Here is a 21215-nt window from a genome sequence, read left to right as displayed (position 1 = left end):
TGAATAATTTGAGTATGAATGGGTTTTTTCATGGCCTGCCTTCTGAGATTTTCCATTTCTACACTTATAGTATGAGCTGATGAATGCTCATGCTTCTGTAATTTTCCGTCCTTTCCTAAAGCCTTTTTGAATGATTTGAATGGAACTGTTATGAACACCCCACCTGTCTTCTGCAAAACTTTTGGCTCATTTTTCATAAAAATTTGGCATAGTTTACAAAATGCACCTCCACTTTCGGTATCGTAAACTAGCCAACTGTATTTCTGTTCCCATTGTTTATTATAGTGCCGTTCTCCTTTATCAGATGGTTTCAGACTAGACGACCCAGAATCTGTATTTAGCGCGTGTGGTTCATTATGATGAACGGATGGTCCAGCTTCACATTCTTCTTTCTGTTTTTTAGTAGGTGCCACCGCCGGTGTGGCTCGAAAATAGCTGTCTATAGTTCTCTTCATTCAGCGCTTCACCACACTATCAAACTATTTAGTACTTCACTTTCCAAGTTTCCACCTTCCGATTACTATTTTCAAACCGTCACTATTCACTGTACTGCTAAATACATACTGCTATGCTTGCCGCAGAACGTAACTCGCTTTAAATACTCTCGCAGCGAACTTTCGCAAATCGCGAGTAATCACGACGACACCGCCCCGCCACTAACATTCGAGACAGCTTTATGGGACTACCGTTAGTTAGATAAGGACACAGCTATAATTTTCATTCTACAAATTTCGCGAAATTACGAAGTGTCGTTCTTTCTAGGCGCTATTCTGGTTTCTGATTGGCAACTTATGTCACGTCACGTCAGTAAAGGGTTGCCAGCGCTAAAATGATACCAGGTTTAAAAAAATTGCCAAATTTTAGGGATATTTGTCGCGAATGTACAAAAATGTGCTGCGGTCGCGCAAAAGTGAGCGCTAAGTTCCAAACGCCCCGGGGGGGCAGTAAGGCTACTCCGGGGGGGCTTAAGCCCCCCCGGAGTAGTACCTGAAAGAAACACTGACTAGAACCTGTCGGAATACTGTGCAAGATCGTCTGTTCAAAATTATGCTTATTGTAATTTGCTTTTCATTTCATTCTTTATATAAATAATTTAACTTATATCGAGGCTTTACTGACAGAATGCATTAAGTCATTCAAAACAATTCGAAATATAATTAATGTACAGGAACTTTTAAAGATTTATTTTGCATTGTGCCAATCAATTTTGGAGTACGGTATAATCGGTTGGGGTGGTGCGAGTGACACAGTTTTAAATAGTGTATTTGTTGCACAAAAATCCATCATTAAAATAATACTCAGAGTCCCGATACAGACATCTACTGAAGAAATATTCCATAAATCACAACTTATGACACCAAAACAATTATACACTAAAACAATACTCACTTTTAGATTCAAAAACTGTCTAATACACTAAATTGCGTGTCAACATGGACAAAAGAGTATGGTTTACTAATAAACCCGTCTAAAACACAAATTATGTTTGCAGGTAGTCAAAGATTGCTTAGTAAGCTAGACATACCTTCACTTAATCCTCTTATTGTCAATGGTACCAATATTCAGTACAGGAAATCCGTAAAAAATCTAGGAGTACCAATGGATGAACATCTCTGCTGGCGAGCTCATACTAATGAATTAAGCCGCAAAATATTTTTCAGTCTACACTCACTTAGAAGGTTGCAAAAATTCTTACCCATTAGTACTAAATGCACTCTTGTACAAGCATTACTACTACCCATTCTAGATTACGCTGATGTTTCCATGACTGATTTAAGCTGTGAGCAACTCGATAAACTTGAACGACTTCAGAATACATACATAAGGTATATTTTTGGTCTTAGGAAATATGACCACATTTCTGATTATCGTAGGCAACTGAAATGGCTCAAAATTAGACAGCGGAGAGACTATCACTCCCTCTCACTTCTGTTCAATGTACTTCATAGTCCCAACGCTCCTATATACCTGTGTGAAAAATTTCAATGCTTATCAGTTCATGGTTTACCTCTTCGTTCTCATTCTCAAGGCACTCTCTTAATACCCATACACAATTCCTCTTTCTTCTCTAACTCATATAGTGTCCATGCGGCTCGACTGTGGAATCATCTCCCATCCACCATCAAAGATGTTACTACATTATCTCTGTTTAAATCACGTCTGAAGAAACATCTCCTTTCTCTTCCCTAATCTCTCCTCCTTTCCTTTTTCCTCTTTCCGCTTTTTTCCTTTTTCCCATTTAGTAATAGTTTTGATTTAAGGTAATTTATAAACAAATATGTTTATTTCTATTTTTATATATTTTTCACTTTTTAATCTTTTTTTTTTTTTTTTCTATTGAATATGTTCTGTAACTTGAATTATAAAAATAAAACTTTTATTTTATTGGTTGGTTGGAAGAAATTGCCATTTGGCAATAAGCCCGCCAATGTACAAATAACATAATAACATAGCCAGATGTACAAAAAGTTAAATAAATAAATAAAAACTACTCTTACTCAAATGAAATACATAACCCCCACAATACATCACATACAAATAATAAAATCACTAGATCCTCAACACATAAACAACTTAAACAAATACAAACTAATACCACTTTTGGACAAAGGGATTTTGAGTATTATTCAATTAAAATCTATAACCTACTTCCACTATCTATTAAAGCTATTAGTAATGAGAAAATGTTTAAAAAGGCTATAAAAAAATGGATAGTGGAGCTAGGTAGAAGTAAAATGGATTGTCTCATTCGCCCATACCAATGCTGAATCAACTGCTCCACAACTGTATAGATTATGTTAGGTTTTTGTTGTTTTCATTGTGTGTTTTGTAATATAAATAATATAGATGTACATAAATACCTTGTTTTTAAAACTGTCTGAATATTTGTTAATTATGTTTGTTTTTTAAGTTAGTCTTCTTTGTTTATTCTCAAATGTAATTAAAAAAAACCAAATTGTTAAGTGTCCTCGGCACGGGAAACCCCGGTGAGGTCACATTATTTTTATTATTAATTATAGTTTGTAAGCGAAAAATATGAATAAATAAATAAATATAGACTGTTGACTTAATGCATTTTGTCAGTAAAGCCTCGAGATGTTCTATCATACAAAGGAAGGACGGTTTTGATGAACGATTAATCGATATTATTAGCGAAGCTAATTCAAACGAATAATCGTGGTTCATCATTATCTACTAATTCTTTTGTGAAAAACTCTTAGTGATGTTCTGATAGATGTTATCTACCCTAATGAATGTAATCGGATAATTTTTATCCGATTATGAGAATGATCAATTTTGTTAAAAATTGGTATAAATAGCAGATTTAAGATACACGAGTATCTAAAACTATGCATAACATAAGCAAAAAATTAATAAGAATACATTATTGATATAAATGTTTATTTTTTATGTTTCTTACAATAAAAGAAACATAATGAAAATTCCATGAAATGTATTTAATGCCTCCGGTATTTTTTTGTGCCTGTCTAAACAATGGCTGAAAATATAATTGAATAATTGAAAATAATACAGAATTTTTAATTTTGCGAGTGAAAAAGTAAAAAAAGGAATCACCTCAGCGAAATAACTTTTTTTTGAATCTTTGCTCGTTTGCCAAAATTTTAGGTTACAGCTTTATTGTATTTTTAAGAATTTGAAATATGAAATTAAATTATTTAAAAAAATCAGGTTTGTAATATAGAAACATAATTCAGTTTTTTTTTTCAACAAAGTAGTTTTTCACAGTAATTTATTTATCATTTTTTGAGACGAAATCTCAACTCCATAGAACCAAATACCTGTGAATTAAAAATACACCAAAACAATTGTGTTTAAAAACAAAATGAACAAAAAAAAACCGCTAACACGGGGACAAAAATTATTTAAACCCATAACTTTAGCAGACAAAACAATAATAAGTTTTTGATGTGACGGAGGCAATGTGTCATAAAGTTTTCCTTTTACATACTGATTATTTAGACATTTTAAATACTGATTATTATTTTTTTTATATAATGTATTTTATAAATATGAATTAATGTGTTTTTCTTACATTGCATAAACAACTATTATTCTCTAAAAAGTGTATTTTTGCTGACCATATTCATACTACAAATAAAATTATAGAAATGTTTTTATGTATTATGAGTTTATATTCATTGAGTAATATTTTCTACAAAACTTTTGTCAATATTCTTATTGGTTTCCAAGTTATTGAAGTTAGGATGAAAATAAGCTGTTCGCTTGGACACGTGCGGCGGTGGACCTGGCTTGGACAAGTGCTGCGGGTGCTTCACGAGAGCCTTAACCCAAAATGCCTCTTCTTCACACCCATGGAATCCTGGAAGACCGTCCGTCGATGACAATCCTTCTACTTTGTTCGGCGGAACTAAGAGTCGCGGGATCGACGTGGGAGGAGGCAAGAATGCTAGCCAATGATAGGATCTCCTGGAGGCGTTTGGTGATGTCCACATGTTCCACTTAGGAGCGGAAGAGGAAAAAGAGGATTATAATAAAAATTTAAACAAACCATAATTAAATCCTTTTGAAAACCTTTTTATAAATCCAATCTAACAAGGTTTGGGGGTTGGGAGATGATTGATATAAAATATAAGTAACAAGAAAGTTTTATTTAATGATATAAAAATCGATGTATGTCTATGAACAATAAAAGTATTTTCAATAATATAACATATTATAAGATTGTAGTTATATACACATTGCACAAAACACAAGGAACGATAGTAACAAACAGAAAATGCAAAATTAAATATTATCTAATTATAATTCCTCGGGTTTGAGACACAATGACTGATCGGTTTTATAATTGTGTCAAAAATGTAACAATAAGTACTTTAAGAATTCGTGAACTAAAACTTTAAGGTTATATAACTGTAAAAATGATAATAAATAGTGACATAAAATTATTTTAAATTTGCAATATTTTCATATATTGGTACCATATTTCGACCATTATATTTCAGACGGCCTACATTTTAAATGCAACTAATCACATCACTTCGTGTCAATTTTGGATTTCTTATAATTTAGAATTTTATTTTGCACAGATGTAAATTTGCGTCAAGTCACCCGAGGAATAAAAGACTGGCCTGGCGTCTGAAAGTAAAACAGTTTTAAATTGTCGATATTAAAGTTTATTCTCGCTTAACGAGGGCTGAGTCTCAATTCTCAATGCGCGCAACATTATTTCAGTTTCAGTTGCGAGAGACACTCGGAACAGAGTGGGAGTACTGTTATCGGAGCGAAGACAATTACATTCACATTGGTGACAAAGAATACATTTAAAATAAATACAAAAAGAGTAGGTAAGTACCTAATGTGTTCAAGCTACCTGGCTGGCTGATCAATGTTTTAGAATTCTGCTGTATTAATGAGATATTAGTAAAAAACTGCATAAAATTTATTGTGTACGATTTGTCTACGAAGATTCGGACTGCCTCAAACTATTGTTAATATCGACAATATTTTGAGGCAGTCCAGATCTTTGTAGACAAATACAGGCTTTCACCTCCCAGGGAGTTGTTAAGATTAACATGTTACAACAGAGAAGGGGAACATCTCTTTAACGTCACAAAAATCAACAAATAGAAGAATTTATGAAAGACGGATGTTAGATGTTAAACATAGGCAGAATGGTGAATGTTACACAGTGTGTATGTGGCCACTCGACTATGACAGGTCACAAGCTCTGTGAATGCCTAAACTTCCGCATTTCCTTTTCTGTTGTAATATGTCAATCTATAGTGTATATGATTGACCAAATGCAGATATTTACCCTTTACCTATGGCTGATGCCTTCAAGATTCACCATTGAGACGCCATCGCCACTCAAATGTCCCGAACGAAGCAGAGAGTAGAAACACAAATCGGGTTCTAGAGTTCTGAACATAAATGGTAAGATACGCTCTGGGCTTTACACCCCCAGAAGTACACTGTCGTAAGTTTTATTCTCTTTCCTATGATAACACTGACGCATCTCTTCGAATTTTTTGAGCAAGATACGAGTATACCTCTAACTTCAATATTCCTTGAAATAAATTGAATAAAATATTGAAAAGAACCCTGCAGTAATTATGATGCTAAAGTGTTCTTATATTTATTTGAAGTCAAATCTGTGGCATTTATGTAAAAGAGGTAAAGTCTCTAGGTATTAGCTGATTGGGCAGGGGAGCCATATAAACTTTCCCACTGATTTTATTCCTTATCGAAAATGGGTGCTAAAACAGAATAGTGAAGCGGTACAGATCATTCTGCGTTTCTTCTTATATTTGCTTTTTCCATGTTGTTAAAGGAAAATTTGGTACAAGTTGCATACATGTACGTACTTGTTTACCTAATAATACTTTCGAATAATACATTAACCTTTATTATAAAAACATTGAAATTATTTTTTTTCCGTAACTTATATCAATTCACTCAACTTTTCGTAGCTAGACCTTATAGAGTGCCACTGCATACTCATTTCGCCCATTTCCGCAATGTTAGTGACCTTACCCAAACCCGGTGCCAGACCACCGGACATTTGCTCTCTAGAGAGGATAATAGCATGCTCGTATTGATTAAAACACGTTTATATTCCCGTCCCGCCCCTTTGAGGAAGTGACAGGGCGCTAAGCGTCCCTTCGATCTGGCGCTGCCTAAACGCCACAAATAAGCAAATACTACAAAAATACTGGGCATTATAATGTCAATGTACTTACATTGAGATACAAGCATTAATAAATTTCAAAAAGTGTTTTCTACTCTCCTGCGAAATGGCCGATTTGTGTTCTTCCGGGGGTTGCGACTTGCGCTTCGCGGCTAGTAGGGCAGCTTGTCGGCCTCGTTGTCGGCTATGATGGCGCGCAGGTTGGCGGCGCGGCGCTCGCGCTCCGCCTGGCGCTGCTGCATGAGCGCCGTCTCCTCCTCCAGGTCATTGAGGCGGGCGCGGGACACGCGCGCGCGCGCTGCCGCTCCATCGTCCAGCGCGGACCAGCGCGTCAGGCCCTCCTCCTTGGCGCTGCTGCTGACCGCGCTGCTCACCGAGCGCACGGTGCGGCGCTCCACGCGCTCCGAGCGCTCCACGCCGGCGCTGTCCAAGATCTTGTCGGCCAGACCGAGCCTCGAGCGGCTTTGCAGCCCGGCCACCGACGTATCCATGTCCATATCATCCGCAAAGTTGGTTTTCTTCTTGTTGGCTCGGAGGCGGCGCAGAGATGAAGACACCTGCAATACTAAACATTTTAGTAATGGAATATGGTATAATTGGATGGGATGTGCTAATGACACATTTCTTAAGCAAATAACCATTGCACAAAAAACATAAAGTGCCCATCAGTGCCTTGATTATGAACGATATCTTCATCTGTATATATCGATACGGTATACTTAACTTCTGTACTATCTGTATCTTACCTCGGTATGTTCTATCTACTTGTCATATCGACATTATATGATCGAAACAAGCCAATGGAATGACCGCAAACAATTAGTCCGCGTTCCTTACGTCATTAACATTAAAAATAGTTCTCATTTATGTTTTAAATAGGCTTTTGTAATAAATGGTGCTCATTTCAAAGCGATTACAAACTCCAATAAATCCCAATTCAAGCAAAAAATGCTCGCTTGAACATGAATTTTGTATGACTTTTGGAAATCACATAAAGATAGAGTGATGTGGCGTTCTATCCTCTCTCCCTTTCCTTGCGGGGAAACAGCGTGATAGTTTGTTGTTGTTATTGAAAAAAAAAACATTTCTCTAATGCCATAATTTAGAGAGAAAATACGTAAATACGTTTGTATGAAGAAAAGTCAGGTCACGAGTCCTCTAAAGATTAAGCATAATTAAGTGTAATTAAAAAACTCTAGTAAAAACGTAAAAAAGATGTTGTAACTTTTTATTGGTAAGTAGGTACCTAGGTTGTGATTTAATTCCAAATCTAAAAATAATAGATATTCAAAAAATTGAATTTAAGTAGGTACCTAAGTACTTGTTTATGTTTGAATTCCAAAACATAAAATAATCAATTATTTTCAAATAAAGAATTCTTTTAGCAAATGTCAAACTCTGCTCAGGGATGCACTTAAGTCAGGAATGCGATTTTTGAATGTTAGTTGATATTATTTTAGTATAACTAAAAGTCCAGTAAAAAGAAATAAATGGGTAGAAATTATAAGGAATTCAATGAAATAATCTAATTGGGATCCATAAAAAACGAATGTTGTCTGTAAACATTCAAAAACTAACTTTTTTATACACAAAAAAATAACACACATCCTTTTTTTGTTTTTTATGTTTATTATTTTATACATATACAGTATTGTGTCTGTACTCTTTTTATGTGATTATTAGTTAAAATTAATATCTGAGCACCCGATGACAAACTATTATTGAATAGTTTATAGGGACAAAATATATTTAAATACTTTGTTTTCTTTATAATGTATTAATATTGTAATAATGTGTATATTTTATTGAATAAAGACTCTTTGAAAAAAACGCGTTCTCGGCGAATGCAACCCCGGTGATGAATAAAAAAAACATTTACGCTCGTAACTTTTTTTGTACTTAATAAATTGTAGATTTTATGAGCTATTAACCTTCTCGTGCCAAAGATGTACATTTATCTGAAAACCGCCCGTAAATCGGTCCCGTTGTTATCCAATCCATCGATGACCACCATTCGAACATTGCCTTTTATATATATGGACGAGCTGAACCCGGCAATGCTTTGCTATTGCTAGATTTGAGTTCTTGCTAAATTGCTCTTGATTAAATTAACACAATCGTATTTAGTTCAAATTAGATATGTACGTTTACATTGTTATTTTTGTGTTTCGATTTACATAAATTGTGAGGACAGAGAATTTTGATAAATAGGTGTTCGAACATTGTTTTCCTGTCACTGTCTTGAAAAAGACAACTGCATGTCAGACCTTTAGTTAGAATAGACAAAATTGACGTTTCGCTGTACCGTTTTCTGCACCTCAAAACTGAACCGTTTTTTTTAGACAAAGTATCAGAATAAAATTTTCTGTTTCAGTATGTTTTGCATTTTTCAAAAATAGTTATATGTGTATACCGTGCGCCGTGCGCCCGAAGACAACATATAAAACTTTGCTTTTTACGGGTTTGAATGGTTCTAGTTTCCAAAATAAACATTTTTTTAAAAAATGAAACAGTATAGGGACACGCCAATGGTAAACAAAATACATGGAGTTAGGAAGGAAAAAGCCAAACCCAAGGACGAATGTACTTATTGATAATGAAACCATAGAAAAGGTTAATGAAATGAAATATTTGGGGATAATACTTGATTCAAAATTGACATTAAATGCAAATTTTGAACACGTTAATAAAAAAATATCAAAAAAAATATTTTTCCTTAGTAGATTGAGAAATAAATTAAATAAAGATACTGCAGAACTAATTTACAAAACAATCATTCTTCCACATATAGATTACTGCTCAACAATATTATTTTTAGCAAACGAAGGAAATTTAAATAAACTAGAAATTTTACAAAATAAAGCGATGAGAATAGTTCTTAAGAAAAATAAATATAGCAATGTAAAAAAAATGAGAGATGAACTAAAATGGTTATCTGTAAGAAGGAGACTTAAATTTAATATGTTGATATTTATACATAAATTTTTTCACGATAAATTACCAAAATATTTTAAGGATAAAGTTGTCTTAAACAAAAATTGTCATGAATATGCTACTAGACAAAAGGATAAAATAAGACTACCATTATTGAAAAGAGCTGAGTCGCAAAATTGTTCGATGTATAAGGGTTTAAAAATGTATGATGAGATGCCTGAATGTATGAAGAATGAAAAGTGTCTGAAAGAATTTAAAAATAAATGTATAAGTTACTGTAAGGAAATGTAAATATATATAGATGATGTAAATGTACATAATAGTTTATATTAGTTTTAATATAAGCTAACTTAAGAAATAAATTTTAAAAAAAATAAAAAAATATCTATAATGTGTAAAAAAGAGCTCTGCGCTGGTTTGGACATGAAGAAAGAAAGAACGGCTAAAAATATTTACAATGCGAATGCTCATGGATGCAGAAATAAAGGAAGACCAAAAAAGACATGGCATGACCAAATCCAAAAAATACTTGAAGATGGACATGGTAAAAGTCTGAATAATCGGCGCGCGAGCATGTAAAGATCTTTGAATGTAGAGGAAGCGAGATATGAATGCAAAGTGATGTGGCGGTCTATCCTCTCTGTCTACCCCTACGGGGAAGCGGCGTGATAGTTTGTTGTTGTTGTTATTTTAAAAATACCATTTCCATAAAATACAGAAAATAATCATAATTACAATAAAGACACTGGATTAAAAGTACTTCATGTTGAAAATAAAATATTAAAATTAGACATCTTAGAAATTAAAAAAGCGATTCACAATAAGAAAACAATAATTAACAACCAAATAAACAATATTTCTTTAAGTCCTCTCCCGTCTAACTTCAAACATATTGATATCAAATTACCACCCGTGTATGGAAAAAACGACTTGATTTATTGGGTCCACATGTAGTATTTAGTGAATATGATAAAAATAAAAAAGGAATCAATTCATTAGTTACGTAAACCTTGACGAAGAAGCTTGTTAGTTAGTGTTAGGTATGTAATTTATAGTGTATTTATGTATTTAGGGTATTACTCTAATTTTACTGGGCCGAGTGGATGTGTGCGATAGTGTGAAACAGGCCCGTAGATGAAAGACACAATCAATCATCTTTAGGCTGTTAATATTATAGATTAGCCATTATTAAGACGTGCGCCATATTTTATAATTCGACATTATCATATACGAGGGCGGATTGAAAATGAAGCTACCTAAGTAGGAAAAAAACATTTTTTTTTTTCAAAAACCATTTATTTCTCAGGATAGTCTCCTTTTTCTTCGACACACTTAGTAAGACGATATTCCAACTTTTTTTATATTATGATATTCCAATGTAATTTTAGCATCGTCTCTAATGCTGTGTGAACCGGTGCGTTGTCTTGAAGAAAGAGCACTTTTTTCTTCTGTAAATGTGGTCGTTTTTCCTTGATTGCATCATTCAATTGATCCAATAATGCACGATAATACTTTCCTGTGATTGTGGATCCTTTTTCAAGATAATCGATAAGCAATACTCCGAGTGCATCCCAAAATACAGTGGCCATAACCTTGCCGATTTCACTGCTTTTGCCTTCTTCGGAGCACTTCCACCAGCTTCCACCCATTGTTTCGATTGATTTTTGGTTTCAGGTGTATAATGGTGCACCCACGTTTCATCAACAGTTATTAATCGACGCCAAAAATTAACAGGATTACGCTTTATCATATCCAAACACTGCTGTGAAGTGGTCTCTCGAACTCGTTTTTGTTTGACACTGAGCAAACGCGGCACCCATCTTTCCGACAGCTTTTTCATATGCAAATGTTCATGCAAAATGTTGAACACACGTTCATATGAGATGTTTACCATTTCAACAATCTCACGCAACTTCACTCGGCGATAATTCACAACTATATCGAGGATTTTCTTGATGTTTTCTTCAGTAACCACCTCTTTTGGCCTTCCTGTTGATGGTATTGTTGCTGTTACGGACGTCGTATAGACTCAGCAGCCCTTCCTGGGGCCTCTTGAATAAATAGTGCAGAAACCTCTGTATATGTAACACGAAATGCTGCCTCCCCAATAAAGACTTTAATTTGTTACCTTCGGGGTGGCTTTCGTTATACCGAGGCCTATAGAATTAGGATGTTATTTGTAAATTTAAATTAATAATATTTTCGCGCGTCAGCTACAGTTGCAGTGCTTGTTCGGCCGCGTTTAAATTCGGCAATCCAATATTTTACCATGTAATCTGACGGAGCAGGCTCACCCTAATGTTCATCGAGGTTTTTTGTCTCTTTCGCCGTTTTCCCTTTCAAATAATAGCGTTTAATCACTGCACGAAATAAGCTTTTTCCAATTTTCAAGAAACACAAAAGTTGTTTACTTCAAACGCTACAACAAATAAACTGATCGATGAATTTGTGTGACATTTTAACAGCTGCCGTTTGACAGATCGCAATTTGGGAAAAATAAATATTTTTTGTGTTTGTGCTGCCATCTAGCGCCAAGTAGCTTCATTATCAATCCGCCCTTGTATTGGTAAAAAGCCTCAATAAAAAAAAAAACATTTGGTTTTTATACAGGAAGCTGATAATCCAATATTATTTCGTCAAGAGTTTGGAATATTTTCGTCTAAAGTATTTTCCAGATAAGTGAATACAAAAATACAATAGGTTATGAAATGCTGTTATGATCTTGTTTTCGGTAAACGCATATAGCTTATCGTGACATATTGATTACATCAGATTAGAAAACAGGTCATTGACACGAATGTTTGTTTATTATTAAGATTTAATATTCAGTCAACAGAAGTTGACCTTTCGCCGGAAAATATTTATTTATAAATTTTATATGTGCGAACTGAACTAACCACAAATTTCCTGTGTACGTAATAAGGGACGGACTCTCATACGGTGTATTATATTATAGAATATACACAATACATTTACATGGGACACGCTCATACATTATTTGACCAAGTACATTATTATAATATTGGAGTCAAATCTAAAATCTCCTTAAGCGTAAAGAAGATTTGTAAATGACATATTTTTTGTTTCATTTTTTGTTTGAATAATGTGTCACTAATTTGCTAAATTCTTTTGTTTATGATTATGTATTATTATGATTGAGTTGGTGCCTGTTGGTGAACCAAGTGGTGATCATACAATTTTTATTTGCGGGAGAACGCACATTTGAATATTTTTCTTGAAGCAACTTTGAATGAACTAAACATTATTTCCTAGATTTTTAATCTATCTTCTATCTATCTATATATCTTCTATCTATCTATCTATCTATCTATCTATCTATCTATCGATCTATCTATATATATTTAAATGAATCGACGTGTTGTGTCTCGCAAAAACTCGAAAATGGCTTTACAGATTTACGTGCGGTTTATTGCAAAATTTTCTAATTCACGTACCCAAGGTTTACAAATAATAACATCTTTAATATATTGAGTAGAAAAAAGTTAGCAGAAAATATGTGTTTTCATCGATTTTCCAGGGTTGCATTCGACTGGAATGCATATTTAAAAAAAATTGAGAATGTTATTTTTTTGTGAATTGAAAAAGTTTGTATTTTAACGTTTACAAACATAAATTATTTTCAATAAATACTGATTTGATTCATTACCTAACAATTTCTTAATTTCTACATATCAACTTATTATTAATGGATTTTTAGTAATGCCTTAATAATTTTAACTGACATTTGTTACATTTTTGAAAAGCGGATTCTTACACGAAATGCACCACTGTTTCTAAGTAGACCAGAGTTTGATTGATGTTTTGGAATTTGATCATAAACAAGTACTTAGGTACCTAATTTAGATAATTATTTACATTATTTGAATATTAATAATTTTCAGTCGATCCCGATAAATCGAATTATAATGTTTTTTTAAAGAAATGAAAGTATGACTAAATGAGAAATCATTGTGAACAGGGTTATGTTATACTAAAACAGGTAGAGGAATTTGTATATGTGGGCAGTATGTTTACTAGGGATAGAATAACTAAGAAATATATTGTTAGAAGGGTGAGTGCTGGGAACAGAGTGAACGGTGCGCTTAAATCAACTTTGGCAAATAAATGTTTGTCGCAAGAGGCAAAATGAGCTGTTCACAATGGAGTCCTGGTCCCGACTTTGCTGTATGGGAGCGAAGTATGGACATGGAAAAACAGGGATAAAATTAGGTTGAATGCGGTCGAAATACGATTTCTCAGGCGAATTTGTTGTAAAACTATGTACGACAGATGCACTAATGTCGAGATCTGTACACGAGATAAGCACTATCGACAAAATCGAGAAAAGAGCTCTGCGTTGGTGCGGACACGCAGAGCGAATAAACAGCGAAGGAACGGCTAAAAATATTTATAATGCGAATGTTGATAGGTGCAGAAATAGAGGAAGACCGAAAAAGACATGGATTGACCAAATCCAACAAATACTTGAAGACGGACATATCAAAAGTCGGAATAATCTGCGCGCGTGCATTAGAAGATGTATAAATATAGAGGAAGCGAGATCTGTATGCAAAGATAGAATGACGTGACGTACTATCCTCTCTGCCTACCACCCTTACGGGGAAAGGCGTAATGGTTTGTTTGTTTGAATCATGAACATGTATCTAGAGGTACCTACTTATCAACGAAGTATTTTTCCTTTCATCCGGACAGTTCTTGCACGACACGCTTTCACGACACAGTCATTATTCTTTTCGTTTATTTTGGTTTCGACTTAAATGCCAAGGTCACATCTAAACCAGGCTGGCAGTAAAAGAATGAATAAATTCGAGTCGAGCATGAGTTGAGTGTCAATATTTTAGAAGGCTCACGGCAAAACTCAGTCTGACTTTTCTTCATTAAAACGTATTCGCGTATTTATTCTCCATTGATTATGGCACTAGAGTAGTGATTTTTGCACGATTTCGATTTGAGCACGATGAGGCCTCTAAGCTAATCACATGAGGAAATAAAATTAAAAATTAACCCATATTACGAATATACAAATGGTTGAAAAAAAGCGAAAATAAATAACGTGTGTCCTTATTTGTGAAATAACGTGTGCTAAACCAGCTTATAGCAGGCAAGTGAACGTTCGGGAATATTGATAATTTTTACAATTGGAATTTAATCATATACAAGTACCTAGGTACTTACTTATCAATAAAATTATTTTTTCTTCTATCTGAACAGTTTTGCCCACTTTCACGACACAATCTGTCATTTTTATTTTAATTTATTTTGGTTTCGACTTAAAGGTCAAGCTTAATTTAAAACACGGCTGACGGTTAAAGAATGACTAAATTTGCCTTGGGTATGAGTTGAGTGTCCAAATTTTCGAAGGCTCTAATAACACGTATTTCCGTATTTTCTCCATGGATTATGGGCGCTAGAGTAGTGATTTTTGCACGATTTTGATTTGAGCACGACGAGGCTTCTCAGCCAATCACATTATGCCAGGCAAGCCAACGTTCGGGCAGGACAACGTCTGTCGGGGCCGATAGTATTTTCTATCTATCTATCTATCCATCTATATATATATATATATAAATGAATCGCCGTGTTGTGTCTCCCAAAAAATCGTGTGTGAAAAATGATGTGTTTTTTTTGCAAAATTTTTAATTTACGTCCTCAAGGTTTACAAATAATAACATCTTCAGTATATTAAGTAGAAAAAAAGTTAGAAGCATTTATGTGTTTTCATAGATTTTCCGAAATTATATACCCTCATACCAGCACTTTTGCTGATTGGGATACAAAAAAAATATGTAATGTAAAGAAATATGTAAAGTTAAAACGATGTATTTTGTCATTTTCGTAATTTATTATGGTTTAATAGTATAATTATACATTTTTACAATTAAAAAAAAAATCACTTGTTATATTTTTACTAAAACTAAAATCCTACCAAGCCACTTTTTGTAGCTTGTTGGTGAAGATTATATTTATACTAACTTAATAATATTATTTACATTTATAAAAACAATGAAAAACAGATAAAAATTAACAGCCGGAAAGATCAGAATAAACATACAAATAATAATTTATAAACTTATTTTTTAAATACAAGAACATATATGAAAAATTAAAATATTTACACCTAAGCTACTATTCATATATAAACTCTTGATCCACTCTCTTATTTTGCTCTTGTTACAATGTGAGATAAATATAAGTTCTTTTGGTAATAAATTAAATATTCTAGGTACTAAATATTTGAGAGTTCTATTTCCATAATTATTACATACTTTTGGGACTACCAAGCCATCATTAAACGTGAAGCGTGTTTTGAATTAAAGTCAAGCTCACGTCAAAATACTGCTGGCGATTAAAGAATGACTAAATTCGCGTTGGGCATGAGTTGAGTGTCATGCCCAACATAATAATTTTAGAAGGCTCAGGGTAAAACGCTGTCTGACTTTTCTTCATCAACACGCATTCACGTATTTTCTCCATAGATTGTGGCACTAGAGTAGGGATTTTTGCACGATTTTGATTTGAGCGCGATAAGGCCTCTTAGCCAATCACACGTGGAGATAAAACAAAAAAATAAACCCTTATTACGAATATATAAATAGCTTAAAAAGACCAAAATAAATAACGCGTGTAATTAATTAAGAAAAAAATGTTTGTTCAACCAGCTAATAGTAGGCAAGCTAACGTTCGGGCAGGACAACGTCTGTCGGGTCCGCTTGTAGGTTAATAAATATACCCATGTGCTGTCCATTCCAAGCATTAATAAACTTTGCTTAAATGAACGTAACAAAAATATTTTATATAAATTATTAAATCGTCATGATCGTAGAAAAACGACGCATATGATGTTCTTCAACTTTACATGAGAGCGGTTTAAAATCTTTTTTGGTATTTTGTCACAAGATACGTACAAAAGTATATCATTTGATACTTGGGTTATTAAACATTCGAGCGCAATGTACCAAAATTAAATTATAAAATATTTTAGTAATTCATTCTCGCGCTTTTTCAGGCTAACAGTGATGGTCGCAAATGTTTTGAGTATGTCCAAATGTTTGTTGACAGGCTGGATTTCCTCCCTACGGAGTTATTTTTGATTTTGTAAAAAAAAATTCATTGATAAACCCTTACGGGTTACATACATTTAACAAAATATTTTTACTTTTAAAATTCACATTCTACTGTTAATAATAATATTGTTAACATCTTTTGTAAAGGTTGTCTGAGTCTTTTGTTTAGTTTTGTCTGGTAGTTTATTGTATAATTTCAGTCCATCGTTTATTATCTCGATTGTCCATTTCTCGTTTTAAAAGGTTGTATAGATCTAAATTTGTTGCAACAGAGAGGGAAATCATTTTTAAAAAGGGAATATGGAAGTCTAGCCATTTACAGGGCTTATGACCTGTCATTGGCTGGTTTAAGGTTAGGCTAAGGTTAGGTTAAGACTTCCATATTTTCTTCTCAAAAATGTTTTTCCTCTCTGTTGAAACAAATTTAAATACAGGTAGGCGATGATGTTTAAATTTCGATAAAGGCATTAATATATGTATACTATTTTTTTAAACCAACCTTATTACGGGTTACCGACGAAGATCATACAAATACATAAAATTTGATTTTAATTTATTTCATACATAACATTCGATTTTAATTTATGGACAATCGTAGATAACTGATAACTTCCCATTGTAATCGGGGCCATGGTTGCTATTTGGGACGCAATGCCCCTTTAGTCCGCCACTGCCGTAAGTGATTTTTTTTCTTGCGGGGCAAATTGATTAATAACCTTGAATATTTTCACGGCGCAAAAGAGATTGAACTGCGTTAACATTGATCAATAATAAAAAACAAAAATTATTTATCTACCTACAAGTTATACAAAAATATTACTGAACAAAATCAATATTTTTAAGAAAACTAATGACAATTTCTCATCTCATGTATAGTAATTTATAATTTAATTTGAGTAATTTTTTTACCGTGGAAAAAGGGTATTTAAGAAATAATTAGTTAAGCTTCTCCTAAAAACTTGTTTTTTTTCCAATTTCACAAAATTCTTCACAAGAAAGAACTTTATAAATATGCTTTATTTTAGATTTTTTATTAAAATATTTTTATGTACTACCTACGCAATATAAAAATATGTTATACAGAATAGAACTTTAATCAATAACATCATCATCCCTATCCACACCCAACGGTGCATAGAGCACTACATCGGAACACTACCTTGATCATCTGATACATAAAGGTAACGTGGTCAGTCTTACACTTCAGGCTACAGTCCAGGGATAGAAACATTTTACCATAAATTTATCATTATCCCTGTTCCGGACGCGTATAATATGTGTATGGAATAAAATAAAATATAACTTCAATTAAAAGTAGCTAGGATCCCCAGTATTTGTACGACTGAGTGCTAGGCTTCCAAAAAAAGATAAATGATTTGCTTTCGAGCTTGGCCTCAGTAATACCGGGGCAAATATAACCTGAGAAAACTCATTTCTACTTGAAAATAATAAGAATATGGTAAATAAAGCTCTAAAAAGGGCCATTGTATCATGTTTGTCATGTTGCGCTACCGGTGAAACAGCCCGTATGAGCATTATGCGCCCGTATTTGCATGACCTGCGGCCGGTGGTGAGCGGTGAGTGGTGGGGTTAAACTACCCCCACCACTCACCGCTTCAACTCGCCGCTCCAACTCGCCGTTGCAACAAATTTTAATTTTAAAAGTGGGTTTACTGCAGTTAAATATATCTATGTTATTGAAAAATACATTATACTTCAAGCTTCCAACGTCTAATGATACCGATACCATAAGGGGTGCTCTGTCAAGGTTGATTAAGGGGAACTTGGTCACCAAGAAGGGCAAAAGATTAATGCCGACTGTCTTTCTAAAAGGCATAGAAAAGGAAACTCGCGACGAAGAAGTTATCGAGTATATTCTCCAGCAGAATGACTCGATCTTCGAGGCCGTGGCGGATAACAAGGACGCGATAAAGTTGCAGAGGTCATTCCGCAACAAGAGCGGTGAGCGGTCGAGGATGAAAGAGAAGTGATGATCAGCCAAGGCCGAATCAGCATCGGTCACCAGAGTGTGCAGGTAGAAGACAGTTGCCCATTAATGCAGCACTACAAATGCATGGGCTTTGGTCATTCCGTGGCAAGATGCCTGGAAAACAAAGACCGTTGCCTGCACTGTGCGGGTGACCATAAATCTATGACATGCACCAAGAAGCAGATCATCAATGCTGGAACTGCATCAAGATGGCCAAGAGTAAAACCGAGGCATCTAAGTACAGGGCCAACGATGAGAACAATTGAAATGGTCAATTATAGCTAGCTCTATTCTGACTACCACCACCGGAATCCAATCACACATCGCCGGCGCGACTAAAGTTACATAGTGGAAACTGGGCCGCTGCAAAGCGGCACAAGAAGAAGTACTGGCCAACAAATGGGGGCGGATTTACTGCTGCTTTAGTAGCCTTACACAGGCAACACAGGCAAAATTAATGCATCGGAAGTCACCGTTTATCAATCGGCAACATCATCGGAGCATGTCTGTAAAGCAGCGGTTATAATCTGCAAACCCAATTTAAATGGAATTCTGTTGAGCAAATACAGTGACTCTAATACAACGCTGGTTCAAATTATAACTGACGTCGGACCCATGGTAGCCGGATCCATGTACGTGGAACCAACCTCGGATGTTGTTCTTGCTCTGGATAAACTCAGACTCCTAGGAGATGTTCCTATTCTCATATGAGGTGATCTTAACGCTAAAAACGTGTGGTGGGGAAGCGCGAGAACGGACCGAAGGGGCGAAAGAGTTGCAGATTTCTTATCTGAACTAAATCTGCACATCTTAAATGAATGTAATCGGCCCACTCTCGAGGCCTTTTGCAGTCACCTCCACCTCAAAAGCGTTTGACATGACATTCCGCTCTTCAAGTCTGATAGACACCATCGACAGATGGTGAGTGGAGTCTAACGATAACCATCTAAGTGATCGTAATCCAATTTACTTTGAAATTTCAGCCAGAACATGTAACCCCACGGAAACCAAAACGGCTATCTATAATAACAAAAAAGCTAACTGGGTGAATTTTTTTAAAGAAGTTCAACGTAAAGTAAAGGAACGTAAATTATCAGAGATTTCCTTCTCTGAAGTAAGTAACTCGTTGGATTTGGAGAAGAAAATCATTATTTTGTTGGAAATTTTAGGGGAATTATGCAAAGCAAGTATATCAATTAGGAAACCCTTCAAAAGGCAACCTTGTCCATGGTGGAACGCTGAGCTCGATAAACTCAAGAAAGATGCCCGAAAATAGCACAGGCTTCAGAACTGAGGGACTCTCCGTAGAGAAACTAAGACACTACCTGAGTACCTAGAAGCTTAACTAGCCTAAAAAAACCGCCATTGAGAAAGCAAAAACCGAATCCTGGAAGAATTACTGCGGCTTTCAAAACAGAGAAACCACCTGGTCTGCAATTCACAGATTGCTAGTCAACTGGAAAAAGACCATTCCACTAGCGACGCTAAAAGACGGCAGCAAATGCTTAGCTTCGGCTGAAGAAAGCGCTAGCCGTCTATTGGAGAGGTTCTTTCCGAACGACAATACACAGCAAGAGACTTGTGAGCAGTGGTCGTCCAGGGCGATTTTTCCCTTTAACGCTTTCTCTGCCTTCTTTGAATTGTTTATACCACGTGTAAACATTGTTTGTGACATAATCTGGTCTCCGAAGGCCTTCTGCAACATTATTAACATTTCTGCAGCAGAAATTTCATTCTGCAAACAAAATTAATGCAACTTCTTTGTTCAACAAAATCAGATATTGCAAAAATTTGCTAAATTAACTTTTTATTGTTCACAAAACACGTGCGTGACATTCAAAATCCAATTTGGACAAATGCAGATATTGATATTAAATTTGACACAGATGTCAGTGACAGAAGTACCAATAAAAAAAAGATTTGCCAAAATCGAAGAGCCCGCGTATTTTAAATAAAAAGTTTCAACTTATTTTTTGATCACAGTAGTACATGACAAAAAATTCATTCTCAAGGTCTAAGTTATGAAGGATACGTTTAACAAATAAAATTGTATCCAAACATAATACAAATGGCAATTAATATTTTTAATTTTACATATTTGAGTGTAGGTTTATTAAATATAGTGTAGGTTTATAGTTGATACAATAAAATTATAAACTATTATAAAAAAATGTTTCTAACGAAAAAACTGAATTCAATACATATTACATAAACATGTTTCCAATGTGCTAATCAAATTAAAAACAATTAGCCGTAGTAAAAAAAAAACAAAGGAATTAACTAAAAAAAGGCGCCGGTCATTATTATCCGGCGTTATTTGCGCCGGGCATCATAGTAAAAAGTTTCAAAAAATCACTAGTGATTGCTGACACGATGAATTATGGCGAACTAATAACCAAAATACACACAGTGGTAGTAACATTAATAATTTCCAAAAATAAACCATTACCCTAAATATTATAATTTATTACAAAAAAGAAAAAAAAAAGAAAAAATGTATATATATATATATACATATCTTGCTGCTGATGACACA

The 21215-nt window shown here is 34.4% G+C and overlaps 1 protein-coding gene across 1 annotated transcript; it reads right to left on the bottom strand.

Annotated features, from left to right (window-relative positions):
- Window positions 1-4612: 4612 nt before the first annotated feature.
- Window positions 4613-9897, bottom strand: LOC148271776 (uncharacterized). Its single transcript, XM_088240948.1, has one exon. The coding sequence runs from the start codon at window positions 7309-7311 to the stop codon at window positions 6823-6825; it is 489 nt and encodes a 162-aa protein (XP_088097074.1). The 5' UTR covers window positions 7312-9897; the 3' UTR covers window positions 4613-6822.
- Between the last annotated feature and the right edge of the window lie 11318 nt (window positions 9898-21215).

This window comes from Micrasema longulum, unplaced genomic scaffold (genome assembly GCF_059751315.1).
Source record: "Micrasema longulum isolate JH-2025_06_02 unplaced genomic scaffold, ASM5975131v1 h1tg002657l, whole genome shotgun sequence".
Lineage (NCBI taxonomy): Eukaryota > Metazoa > Arthropoda > Insecta > Trichoptera > Brachycentridae > Micrasema > Micrasema longulum.
This window is presented reverse-complemented; position numbering and strand designations above follow the sequence as displayed.